General features: G+C 37.4%; 1 protein-coding gene across 6 annotated transcripts in view; it reads right to left on the bottom strand.

Moving 5' to 3' along the window:
- Positions 1 to 570: 570 nt before the first annotated feature.
- CCDC85A (coiled-coil domain containing 85A) overlaps positions 571 to 12,291 on the bottom strand; it is a 204,302-nt gene continuing 192,581 nt past the window's right edge. For 2 of the 6 annotated variants that reach the window (XM_025868716.2, XM_025868714.2), the window contains 3 exons: positions 9,868 to 9,987; positions 6,309 to 6,407; positions 571 to 2,336 (listed from right to left, as the gene is read on the bottom strand). In XM_025868716.2, the coding sequence (XP_025724501.1) occupies positions 2,247 to 2,336; positions 6,309 to 6,407; positions 9,868 to 9,987 (309 nt within the window). In that variant the 3' untranslated portion in view covers positions 571 to 2,246. The remainder of the gene's footprint in view (positions 2,337 to 6,308; positions 6,408 to 9,867; positions 9,988 to 12,291) is intronic. The other 4 variants (XM_025868717.2, XM_025868715.2, XM_025868719.2 and 1 more) reach the window with 2 other exon arrangements.

Raw genomic sequence — 12,291 nt, forward strand, 5'->3', positions numbered from 1 at the left:
CTTGGCCATATGTGTATATGTTAAGTATAGAGGACAAGTTTTCCACTCTGCAGTATTTCCCCCTAGTATATTTCCTCTTATTGACTGCTTTAACGGTAATTTTTTTTTTTAAAGATTTTTATTTATTTGAGAGAATATGAGAGAGAGTACATAGAGGGGGGACAGTGGGAGAGGGAGAAGCGGACTCCTCGCCGAGCAGGGAGCCCGATGCGGGACTCGATCCCAGGACTCCAGGATCATGACCCGGGCCAAAGGCAGTCGCTTAACCAACTGAGCCACCCAGGCGCCCCCTAACGGTAATTAATTTTAATGTGTATGAATTATAACAAGTGAAAATTTTATAACTGATTTTTAAATATTCTTAGATACGATTCTCAATTTTTAACTGCATTATAACAGAACGGTGTGAATTGAGTAACATGAATATTAAATCCCTCATTAGCATACTTTGAAAGAGTCCTTTGTTTTATATTTAAGATAATCATCTGTATTACCATCATTAATACCACCATCCAGAAACACTGTGCTACTTAGTGACTATTAGAAATCTACACACTGTAGGAAAAACACTGAGATTAAATAATTTATTACCATTGCTAAGATGAACACATATACTTGATACTCAATTTTATGCAGAACTTTAAAAAAATAGTTTTAATACAGTATCAAAATTTACACAAGTATTTTGTCAAAAGACCACTGTTCCTTGTATTAGCTTCTGCAGCATCTACTGCAGGCACAAAAACTTGGTTTAAATGTCTTCAGAGCGTAGGAATACAACAATTTAAGGATGAAAGCTTTTCTACAAGAGAAGGTGTAAATATAGCAAGCGCTTTTCTTTTACAGAGTAATATAACATTTCAAAAAGAAAGATAAGCTTAACTGGTAAGCCAGTTACAATAATTAGAGATAATTCTATAGTAAATTAATTCATAAATATTTTCTGAAAACAGAGGGCTGTTTTCTCATCACAGTAACATTTTAAAAAGTATAACGAAAGTCCTTTACGTTCTTTCACCAATAACACACTGTAATGAGTCCATTTAAAAACAACAACGATGAATATCTGCTATGAATCCAATCTGAGTAATTTAGAAGAAATCTAAAAACTGGGAATTGTTGCATTCCTACTTTTATAATTTTAAACTACAATAAAAACTTAGCATTCTGGCACAGGCCTCTTGCACATTCATACAAGAAACTATCATTGCATTTGAAAAAAAACACAAAATACCTATCATAGCATTTCCGATACAGTCTAGTATGTATATATATATACCAAAAATAAACTAAGCAAAGCTAGCACACCTCTTTTTCAAACCTCAAGCAATCTGAAGAGCTTTTAGCCTCAACAATGAAGGACATGCGTCAGTTTCATAAAACGTTAGCTGCTGTAGGCAAAGAAAGCTTTTTTCATAAATGCAGTGCAATATTTTAAAGTTTACATAAAGTTTATTAAATATAACAGATCTAGAAACTAAATTGTAGAAATTGACATCTCACAGCTGGAAACACTTAGAAAAATTATGTTTGCTTGTTCTTTAACTGGAATTAATAACATCAATGGATACACTGAATGAATATGGAAGTTGGCATGTCCCCACGATGTGTCTTCATGAATATAGCAAGATTAAAAGAAAAGCTATATTTATCTTGATCACTTGAAATAAATGGTACTCTCTGATAAGCACTCTACAAAGTCTTGCTACCCTTTTAGCTGGTAAAGAGAATTTATGTGGTATTTTTAGCACCTCAACAGTCAAAACAAAATCCCAGAAACCTAAGCTTATCTTATATCCAAATTCACTATGCATCAGGAATTCGTAATTTGTTGACTATAAGAAGTAGGTGCCCAACTCCCAAACTTGGAAAGCTGGAAGACCCCTCTTCCTCAACACAGCATGCTAGAAAAGTCCCACCATTCTGTGCAATGAGTCAACTCCTTCAAACCTACTGAGGCCCTACTGGATTTTTCCAATCATGCAGGTTTCCCAGTGACAAGCTTAGATCTGAGGAGTCAAAAACATTTTAGTTCTAATGAAAATAGTGGTACCCAAATGGTGATTTTTCAAAGCTGTTGTGGACATGGAAATGAGAGACATGAAATACAGCATCAGTAATACTAAAGGTTTTAGAGGGAAAATATATGCAATACACAATCACTCCAGGTTATTCAATGAGTCCAGGTTTTTTTTTCTTCTTTTCTCTCTCTGGCAGTGGTGATATCTTGTTTGAAAGAGTGCCTTTCACATTGGTCCTTTGTACTGGTTTCCAGACAAATGTTGCCTAATTCCAGGACAGGAACCTGCAGCATCTCCAAGTTTCCTCCACACAACCTTAAGAAAAGTAAAATACATAAGTAAATAAAAATAAGCGTCTTAATTGCCCCATCCACAAAGAGATTTGTGGTTTTTAAAGGGGGATCTATGAAGGGGCAAAGAGGAATGTGAAGACGAGACAAAATACCTCCATGAATGAGCTCAAACACAGTGAAATGTGATGGAAGTTTCTAACTCAGAAGAGCTGCACAGTAGAGGGAACTAGTAGGCTTTGTCAGCAATCAGCGTCAAAATTCAAGAAAGATGTGCCAACTTACTCTAGTTCATGAGTGGTCTTCAACTCCAGCTGTACACTGTGCACTTGAAGCTTACACAGTAACTCCCACTCGCAGACTGACTGCACTGGTAGAGGGGAGGCATCGTCATCTGTATTTTTTTTTTTTTAAAGCTCCTAATATAATTCTGTATAGCCAGAATTAAGAACACATGAGCAAGATCATCCTGGTTTCTATATCCTACATCTTGAACCAGGGATACCACAATGTTTAATCCACTAAGGAAAAGGAAGGAATTTTTGTTCTTGAGCTATTTAAGCCCTGAACTACTAGCTTTAGGGCCACTAGTAAATTTCCCTGGCTTTCCCAATAGAGTGGGGGACCCTCAGTCATAAATCTTAGCTACCAAATAGTATAAAATCTCAGATTAAGCAGAGAACATCCAAATGCAGGAAAAATATTAATACATTCAAGAATCCATAAGTAGATACAATATAGCAAAAATTGGGTCATTTTAGAGGGACAATAGCAAAAGATGAGATTAAGAATATAAAGTAAAACCACGGAATTCACCAATGATATGCCAATATGCTAATGCTAATTGGAAAATGCACCCTCCTTCCCCCGATTAAGTCATTACCCTCCTCAGAATGATTCACTATAAAGATTATTTTGATTCTTTGCCTAAAAATTTACATAGCTCTAACATGAATACACCAGTTGGTTCATTATTGATACTTTTTTTTTTTTGCATTTATTTAAATACAGCAGATACTCTAGGGTCACCCAATACTATTCATTGTTATACATAAGAATATAAGGTTCTGTCTACCTTCACTCCTAAGCCAACGAAGCCATTCATCTTCTTGTGGACACAACTATGTGGCAGAAATGACCTGTCCTATTTGAAGAAGAGTGTACTAATGGTCTTTAAATAGTAGGAAAGGAATGATCTAGCAATGGAGGGCTCAAGCTGCCCACAAGGGAGTTAGGGAAAGTCTCATTTCTTAATAGACAGTGAAAAGGTGCAAACACTGAATCAGGGAGCCAAGGGATGCTATGGACTTACCCTTTCTAGCCCTTACATGGTATATACAAATACAGCTGACCAGAATGCTTTGAATGTCTGAATCTATCCTCTGCTGCTAAGCCAAAGACCTCCAGGAGCACTGACACAAAGCATTAGATGGTTACAACTCCAAAGTGCAAGCACTCTCCAAGTATTCCATTGTAGGATACCATGGGCCTTAACCCTGAAATTACTATGTGGTGAAAGAGTCCAAGAAGGCAGAACTCTGAAACGAGCCAGTGATACTAAGGTAGACACAGAGTAGTGACTTGTTAACTAAAAGAATAGGTGGGTGTCTGAGTCCACCAGTCAAATATTTCAACTGTTCTCAGGGAATTTACAAGAACCAAACAGACCTAAAAAAAAAAAAAAATACCATTATTACAAAAAGAAATACACTGCACTTTAAGAAACTGTAAATCTATTTTTGTGGCACAATTTGGGAAGGGAATAAAAGCACCTCTTACTAATCAACATGATGTTAACAGTCACTTCCTGTGACTCCTTGTATAGATGTCGACAACTGAGCTCCAGGAGGAACACCAGAAACAGGCAAAACTTACTATCCTAAGTTCTGAGTCTTCGAACTGATCTCACATTATAAGAAAACTTTCCATTTCTGTGACATTATCATAAAAGCACATAGTTCCTCTACTAGGTTTAACAACCTTAGCTTGTTTCTAAGAAATTATCTGTGAAAATTTCTCAAATCTGCTTTTCCCTTTATTCTCCAGTATGGACTATGTGTGTTCGATGTTCAAATAATTTGTAATGGTGACAAAAATATTTTAAATCAACATCTTTTTCTCTTAGCTTTTAATAAGTTTCCAAATGTAAGAGTGCTAATCATCAGATTGGTGTTGGCTTGCATGTTTTCCTCAAATTTTGGGAATCAAAGACAAAAGTAGACAAGAAGCCCTCAAGAACTGCTAAAGGCAAACAAGGAGGGCAAGCTTTGGCTTCCTGAAAATACCTTCTACAGGGAAAAACACCACTGCCACTGCATATGGTCTCTTGAAGCATTTTTGGAAATATAGGCCTACAAAAAGATCAACACGAACTAATTGAGACCCAGTCCATTAATACGTTTCTTCTGTGACTAAGAAATGAATTTTCTAATGTCCAGAAGTCTTATATCTAAAACAAAAAGGCAAGAAAACAAGCAGTCCTGACTTGTATTTTTACAGAACTTCACACATTTCTGGAAGATGCATTGCTTTTCATTCTTGGGGAAAGAAAATGGAAGTCCCCAGATTTACCCCGAGGACATCTGGGTATAGTCCTGACTTACTGTTCATTAGAGAACAATTCGAGCAAGCAACTTTATTTTGGGATTTTAGCTTCTTCAAACATAAAATGCAAATGTGGGGATCATATCCAGAGCTTCCTCTCCAGCCTGCTTAGGGGCTGTGGTGAAACTCCATCTGAATTACAAAGGATCCTGTTGTACTATTTGGAGAACCACCTGCGGAATGATCGCTGTGCTCCCTTCTAGTTCTAGAATTCCTGAAGTCTGAACTTTCTCATTCCATAGTCAACAGATGAGAAGCAAAAGGCTTTTTTTTTTTTTTTAAGGTGTGTGGCTTAACTTTTTTAATCTGAAGGAAATACTGAAATATTCAAATTGAAAACGCTAAGGACACCCAGGCTGAAAAGCTACAGAAGGTGTGAAGAGTGGTGCATTGGGGGAAATTATGACTTCTCAAACCAATGACCTTTTGAAAACATGCAGGAAAGAAAAATAACTTGGAAAGAATTTCAAAAGAAAAACAACTACAACACAAAGAAGCAGGAGACTAAAAACTGTGGCCCCAGCACATATAAAATGCCCAGGGGTACTTAAAACATTTACTGGATTCCAAGAACACCTCAAGGAAGTAGATACATGAGAATATCTGGCCCTAATAGCTTAAAAGCATTTCTAAGCAATTTTGATAGCCTAATGGACAAAGAATATGAGGATAAAAGTACAATATAGAGCCAATTAAAATCAGTGCTTAATCTGATTTTTGCTTTTAACAAATGTATTCCCCTACAATATTCTATTTAGCTTTTTAACAAACTCCAATTATATTCTTGATTAAATGATATACCTATGCAAATTACTCAAAATTTAGCTAGGGATTAATAATAAAATCCAAATCACATTATTGATATGCATCAAAACAGCATGTCAATTTTTTTTTTTTTTTAACTCTGTTCTGCTCTGATTTCTATGTGTCTATTCTTATCCACCACTGAAAGGTAAAGATACACTTTGCAGGACATGAAGTGCCCATATCACATGATTTTTTTTTTTTCCAAGTATGGTTATAAAAGTCTGAAGAAGGCTGTGTTTTATCACAGGTTTTTAAACACTGATTTTTAGGTACTGCTTAAAAGTATGAAACAGAAACCTATTTCTCAAAACTAGCACAATTATTTTAGACAAATTTTTAAAAATGTTCATAGATCATTCTGGAATCCAGAATTGGCTGATTATCGCTTACCTGAATATTTTATGACTATTAATAAAACTGCACTAAAATATACTGAAGATAAAAACAAGGGAAATTGGTTTTATTTTCACATAAAAATATAAAGGCATTTGGCCAGCATTTTTAAAAAGCAGGTATTCATAAAGTGGTAACTAAGCTATGATGGAGCTTTCAACACAGAATACACAATAAAGCACATTAAACTTACATTGCACATTTCTCTGACTATAGCTTTTTCTGTCTCACTAAGGTCATTTTCATACTCTTTACCCTGTTGACGATCTATAGTTTCCTGAACATCCAAGACCTGGATTTGTTGAAAAAGAAAAGCAAATTTCACATGGAAAAAAACTTGTTAGTTATGAATTAAACCATCAAAGAGCTCCACTTTGTAAAACCTTTGGTTTTCTCCTGTCTGCATATCAGAGTGGATTAATATATGGCAAAATCTTTTAAAATAGTGGATCTGAAATCTAAAAGGGATCAATTCTACTTGACTTTCAAATGGTCATGGAAAGCAATCTTATCACTAATAGTCAATTGAATGTATCTAATCATAGACATTAATGAATTTAGTTAATTGGGTCAAGATAACGTGACTATGTCAACCATTTGGAGAAATTCTCGCTCCACTGTAAAGGTAAGCAATATAATTAATGATCTGCCAAATAATCCAGATGATATGTAGACATGGCCTATAGAAAAGAGGACTAAAAGATACTGATAGGTGAAACTGGTCAGAACCCAGGAATATGTACATAAGAACTCGAGTGAAAATGGACGCTACTGACATCACAGTTCTTGCCTGGACATGTTCCCAGGGCCTAGAAAAGGCCTATACAAATGATAATATCAAAGAGAAAAACTGGCTCCTTACAGTGAAAATATTTGAGCAACACTTTATTTTTCATTAGAGCAAAGAAAGTGTTGGGATGAGATGCTCTTAAGCAATTTTAGAGGCCTATGATTCCACTTCTCCATGTTGTCTCTAAATGGATTCAAAACAGTATTTCTTCAAATAGGTCTATAAAGTTTTCATGCCATACTTTCTATAGGTCAAAAGGGGAGAAAACTTTGGTTTCAAGTGTTATTTTTCTCTATATCCACTTATAAGCCAAAGCACAATAGAGCAAAAAGACCCAAGAAAACAAAACCCCCAAAATAACACTTTTCATAAAAGCTCCTCCAAGAATCCCCACTGAACTGCGACATTGCTAAACTCCTTGGTTCTGTTGTCATCCTGGTCAATGCTGATGGTCACACCTAAAGATGTCACCTGAGAACTGGCACCAATGAACAGCTGAGCCAAAATAAATGAATCATGAAGTGGGACTTTCATGTCAAGTTCATAGTCTACATGGATATTTACTGGAGTTCAATCCTGCAATAATCTAATTCACAAACTACTCCCTCATTAACTCAAAACCTCTAGCCATTATTACTCTGTAGGTACTACTACTTTAAGGGAGGATATCACGGTAGGAAACAAGCCTCACCCTGCTACTCCGATTAGAGTCCGTTCACATTCTTTATACACTCAAGAGGAAATCCTGACTACGCTCAGTGAATATTCATAGAAAACTCCTGGAACAAGCTCATTTGCCTACAAATTCAATTTCTAATGCACCTCAGAGAAGTGTACCTCAAAAATCAGTTAATTTCTACTAAATGAAGCTCCAATTAATAGTTAGCATGAATTTTAAAGCAAGATAAATGTGGTGTTACTACAAGTGGGCTAATTTCTCACACTGATTTACAACACTTTCCTCCCAAACCACAACCACAGAGTGTTTTTTGTTTTAAAGCCTAGAGATTTTTTGGGGGAGGGGGGGTTGGAATCTATCAGAAGATGAGAAACTGAGCCATCGTTCTACTTCTTTCACAACAGAGAAATTTTGTTATAAATCAGCTCTAGGATCTGTGGGCTTTTAAAAACAAAATGTGTGAGTGGCTACACTTCTTCCTTTACATTGTGATATCCCTAAGATGCATTTACCACAGGCACATATTTCTGTTTCATGACACAGTTAACTCATGGAAGCAAACATATTCTGTATTCCAGAGCCTCCCCTTATGCTTCAGTTGCTCAGTACTACCCATCTGCTGAGTGAGGACACTTAACATGTTCTGATTATAACATAGTATCTTTCTCTCTTGAGATAAAAATTTTATATGAAAATTAGAGAACAAATTCAGAGAAAATTGAAGAGCTCCCCCTTGCCCTTCCCTTCCTTTTAGGCCATAGGAACACAGGTGCAGTGAAAAATTGGGGAAAGATTGCAGTGCTATCCACTATGCTGATCTGATTCAAACTACACTTGCCATTTAATAAGGCAACAGGTGGAAACCGTTTTCAACCCGAAAAGCAGAGCAATGTGTTGCTGGAGTATGTGCAGATGCTAACACTACAGGATTGAAGCCACTCTTTTTATTTCTAGGATTCTTTTCAGATAGCTAGCGTCTGGTTCATGCTCAAGTAACAGCACGTTTAGCGTGCTGCTCACGCTAAACTGCGTCCAAATGCTACTGCAGAGAGCAAGATGGTGGTCAGTTGATAAATCGGCACCCCCCGGATACAGGGCAGCACCCCTCATTCTGGTGTGCCTTCCCACGCGAATTCCTCTCGGTTGCTCACTTGGTGAGTTATTCCAACCAAGACAAGACTGCGCTGGCCACCAGCATGGTTCTGCTACCTTTCCTCATCCGCAAGCAGTATATGCTTGGGAGGAGCAACTCATTTCATGGAAGTTACAGCAAAATATGACTGAAGGAGCTAAGTCTCCTGCTAAAACCAAATCAAATGCATATTTTGAATTTCGTATCTGCTTATTTGCTTTATGCATGCCAAAGGAAGTGTGGCCCATTCCAAAAGAGTGCATCTCCAGGCTGCTGATAAATCATTCCAAAACCAAAAACATTTTAGTGAGGCTGTGAAATTCCTACGGCAAGTGTGGGACTGAAGCACGCTGCCTACTTTATGGCTCAGAAAGGTTTGATCAAGGCTATGTGTTAGGAATTACAGATCATTTGAAGGACAGTGATTCATACCCTGGAATTGATAAAATTTCAGTGAACTTTCCTAATTTTTTTTTTATTGCCTGTATCAGTTTCTTCTCTTAGATAATATTTATATTTTTAATTTTACGTATGGTACTTATTTATTGGAAAGCTCACTATTGGTAAAGAAAATAAATTTCAGCTAAATTTTTTTTTTGGAGTCCTTGGAGGATCTGAAGTAAAAGCCAAAAATAAAACTAGCTTTCTGAATAAGACCCTCTATTTTCTAATACTCTATGGAAGAGCATTAACTAGAGTTTGAAGACCTAATTTCTATTTAATGAGGAATAGAGGAGGTTTTTAGTTCAAGATTTTCTTTCAGTTGGTTGCACCATGTACTTCAACTGCATGAAGAAAGAAAAATTGGGTATCCTTCCTTATTTTGGCCAACTCTTGACTCCCTCTTTTGAAGACATGCATGCTACGGACACTGCACATCAAATACCCAGAACGAGAGTTTACACATATAGATATACATGCACATCAGACTTCAACTTTGATGCAGATTGATATGAATCACATTACTCAAAACAAAATGATAAAACTAGAGATTTCAACCAGGAGTACTCAAACTCGTTTCAAAAAAAAAATTATACTTCAAAAATTATAGTATCTACAGTTAAAACAAGACTGTGAGGACTACCAGACTATAGCGAACAAGCCACAACACAACTGAAGATCTGGATAAACGGTTGGACACAGTTGGTTACCTTAAGAGAATGTACCACGGGTTCAGGCTGCTGAGAAGGTGTGGTATGTCCACTGAAGCTAGCTGGAGAGTTGGGTGGACTGTTACTCCCATCAGCCCCTGATGACAACCTAAAAGAACCCTTAGTAGAAAATCAACAACTTTGTTATTAAAACAAAAGTCGTTTATAACTGCATAGATGTCATTCAGTATTCAATTTGCACTGCCAAATGAGAATCAGCCGCTTTAAGTTTTATCTAGCCTGTCCTAAGATGCTCTCAACCTGTTAACTGGAATACACTTGCTGCTTGACCAGCAAGAACGCTTAACCAAGAACCATCTCTATGCATGTCCAGATGTCATTTCTGATTTGCCAAAGAGAACAATGCCCCCTCAGGAATGCCCATTAAGAACATTTCAAGAATGATTTTTAATTAAAGATACTCAAGAGTAGGAAATTTGTGAGTTACTCAGCAGCTGAGTTAAACATGCTCACTCAGCAAGACAAATGCTATATTCCCTAAGTCTCAGAAAATACGCACACATCACCTTCTGCATTGGAGAAACGGTGTGTCTTATAAAACCCTTCTTGGAGGCAGAGAGATTTACCCAAACTCAGCATTTTCTTTAAGGAAGAATTAGTTTTTGTTTTTTTAAAAAGTAACTATGGCCACAAATTACATATTTGTACTTTAGTGACTCTTTGACTTCATTGCTGAAAAACCAGCACTTGGGCATGTTTAACTTGGCCTACGAGACTCATAGTCACCCATACAGGAACTGGGAAAAAGGAAAAGTTCAGTTATGTACCCTCCTAGAAAAAGCAGCCAAATGGGAATTTTCCAAACCTGTTTTTATGGAGATCATGACACTCAAAGGGCCTGATTTTAGTTTCTGTCCAAAAAATCTACATATTTTCTTCATGCCTAACAGATTAATAACTGCTCCATTTACCTTGATCTTACGACTCTTAATACCCTGAGAAGGAGCCCCTGAAGACGGCTTCATAAATGGAAGACAACTGCGATTAGGGACATTTATTTTCCAGCACCTACAGAAGAACTTCTGTGTTGTGCATTTTGGGATGGGAGGGAAAATCTGAGAGCAGCAACAGTTATACGTATGGGTTTTATGCAGACCATACTATTTGTAGAGAAATTGACAGTTCTCATCGATTTTTACAAAGATGATCATTTTTGCAATTTGGAGTATCTTCCCCCTTCCCTTGTCACTGTCCTGAAGGCTGTCCTTGCCACCTCACAAGCCAATTGGAGCCATGTTCCTTTCCACGCTCAAAGAATTATGCAATCAAATCAGGCCCTGCCGCCACCCTCACTAGCCACCAGGGAGAAGCAGCTGTGGAGGAGGACATTTAGGGGACCTCTCCAGCTCTGTCCTCCACTGCTACTAATAATTATGTTAATAGCAGGCGATGACATAGGAAAGCCAATTATAATAGCCCCAACACCTTCTGGGGGAAAAATGTCCATGTTTTCCTGTATTTGTAATTCAGATCAAATCGGACATAATAGTGCCCGATACAAATAATAGAAGGGAACTTATTAGAAATTTAAAGGTGGTGAAGGGGCCTACCATCCCCCAGCCCCCAACATCACCACCAGATCTTGGACATCCTCTTACTCTGTAGAGATGAAATGTTTCCAAAATGAAGCAGTTCTAAAGGAAGCTCCTCTTGTCTGAATAGCTCTGGTCCCCTACTATTCTCTCTCCCTACCTGCTACTACCCTTAGGAATGGTTTTGAAAAGGCCTCTGAGGTGAATGCGGAGTTCACTGCGAACTTCTCATTTAGGACCCAGCAACGCAAAGCAGTCGGCCCTCTGCCTGGTAATCCCACTGGGCAGGCCGTAATTCTTGGCTATCCCTCCTTTCAACTCTTCCTTTCCAACCTCCTGCTGCCCAGCCCTTCTGTTTCAAATGTTCCCCTCCCAAACTGGCAAGATGATAGGCATATCAATTCTAGCATGCTTTTGCTTGGGCATGGGGCCTTCGATCTTTCAGGGCATTTAGATTTAGAAGAATTTCTAAAATTAATAACTGGTTTCCCTAAACCAAATCCTTTGGGTAAGTTGGCATTGTTTAAACTTGAGGACAGTCCTGTTCTTCCCTTAAACACTTTTATTTTTTTAAATAATAACAGTAGCTGAAGTCGGAACTGCACAGTGGGGAAAACTCATTCAAGGATTAAAGTTCTACTTCAGGTCTTCTTGGTAAGCCAAGGACTAGGTCACTGGAAAGATCAAGGTTCATATTTCACATGGTTATTGTAAAGTCGTAGAGGTAAGCAAATGCCTGGTACGGTTGTACACCAATGTGTGCTCCGTCGCTTTCTAGATTATAACACAATCAAGCACTTCATTCTATCACATCCCATTTAATTACTCTAAAATAAAAGGCTATATATCTTTGTGACTGATATCTGGAGAA

The sequence above is a fragment of the Callorhinus ursinus genome, unplaced genomic scaffold (assembly GCF_003265705.2).
Source record: "Callorhinus ursinus isolate GAN/ISIS: 27379988/994484 unplaced genomic scaffold, GSC_fseal_2.0 scaffold10, whole genome shotgun sequence".
In the NCBI taxonomy this organism is placed as follows: Eukaryota; Metazoa; Chordata; class Mammalia; order Carnivora; family Otariidae; genus Callorhinus; species Callorhinus ursinus.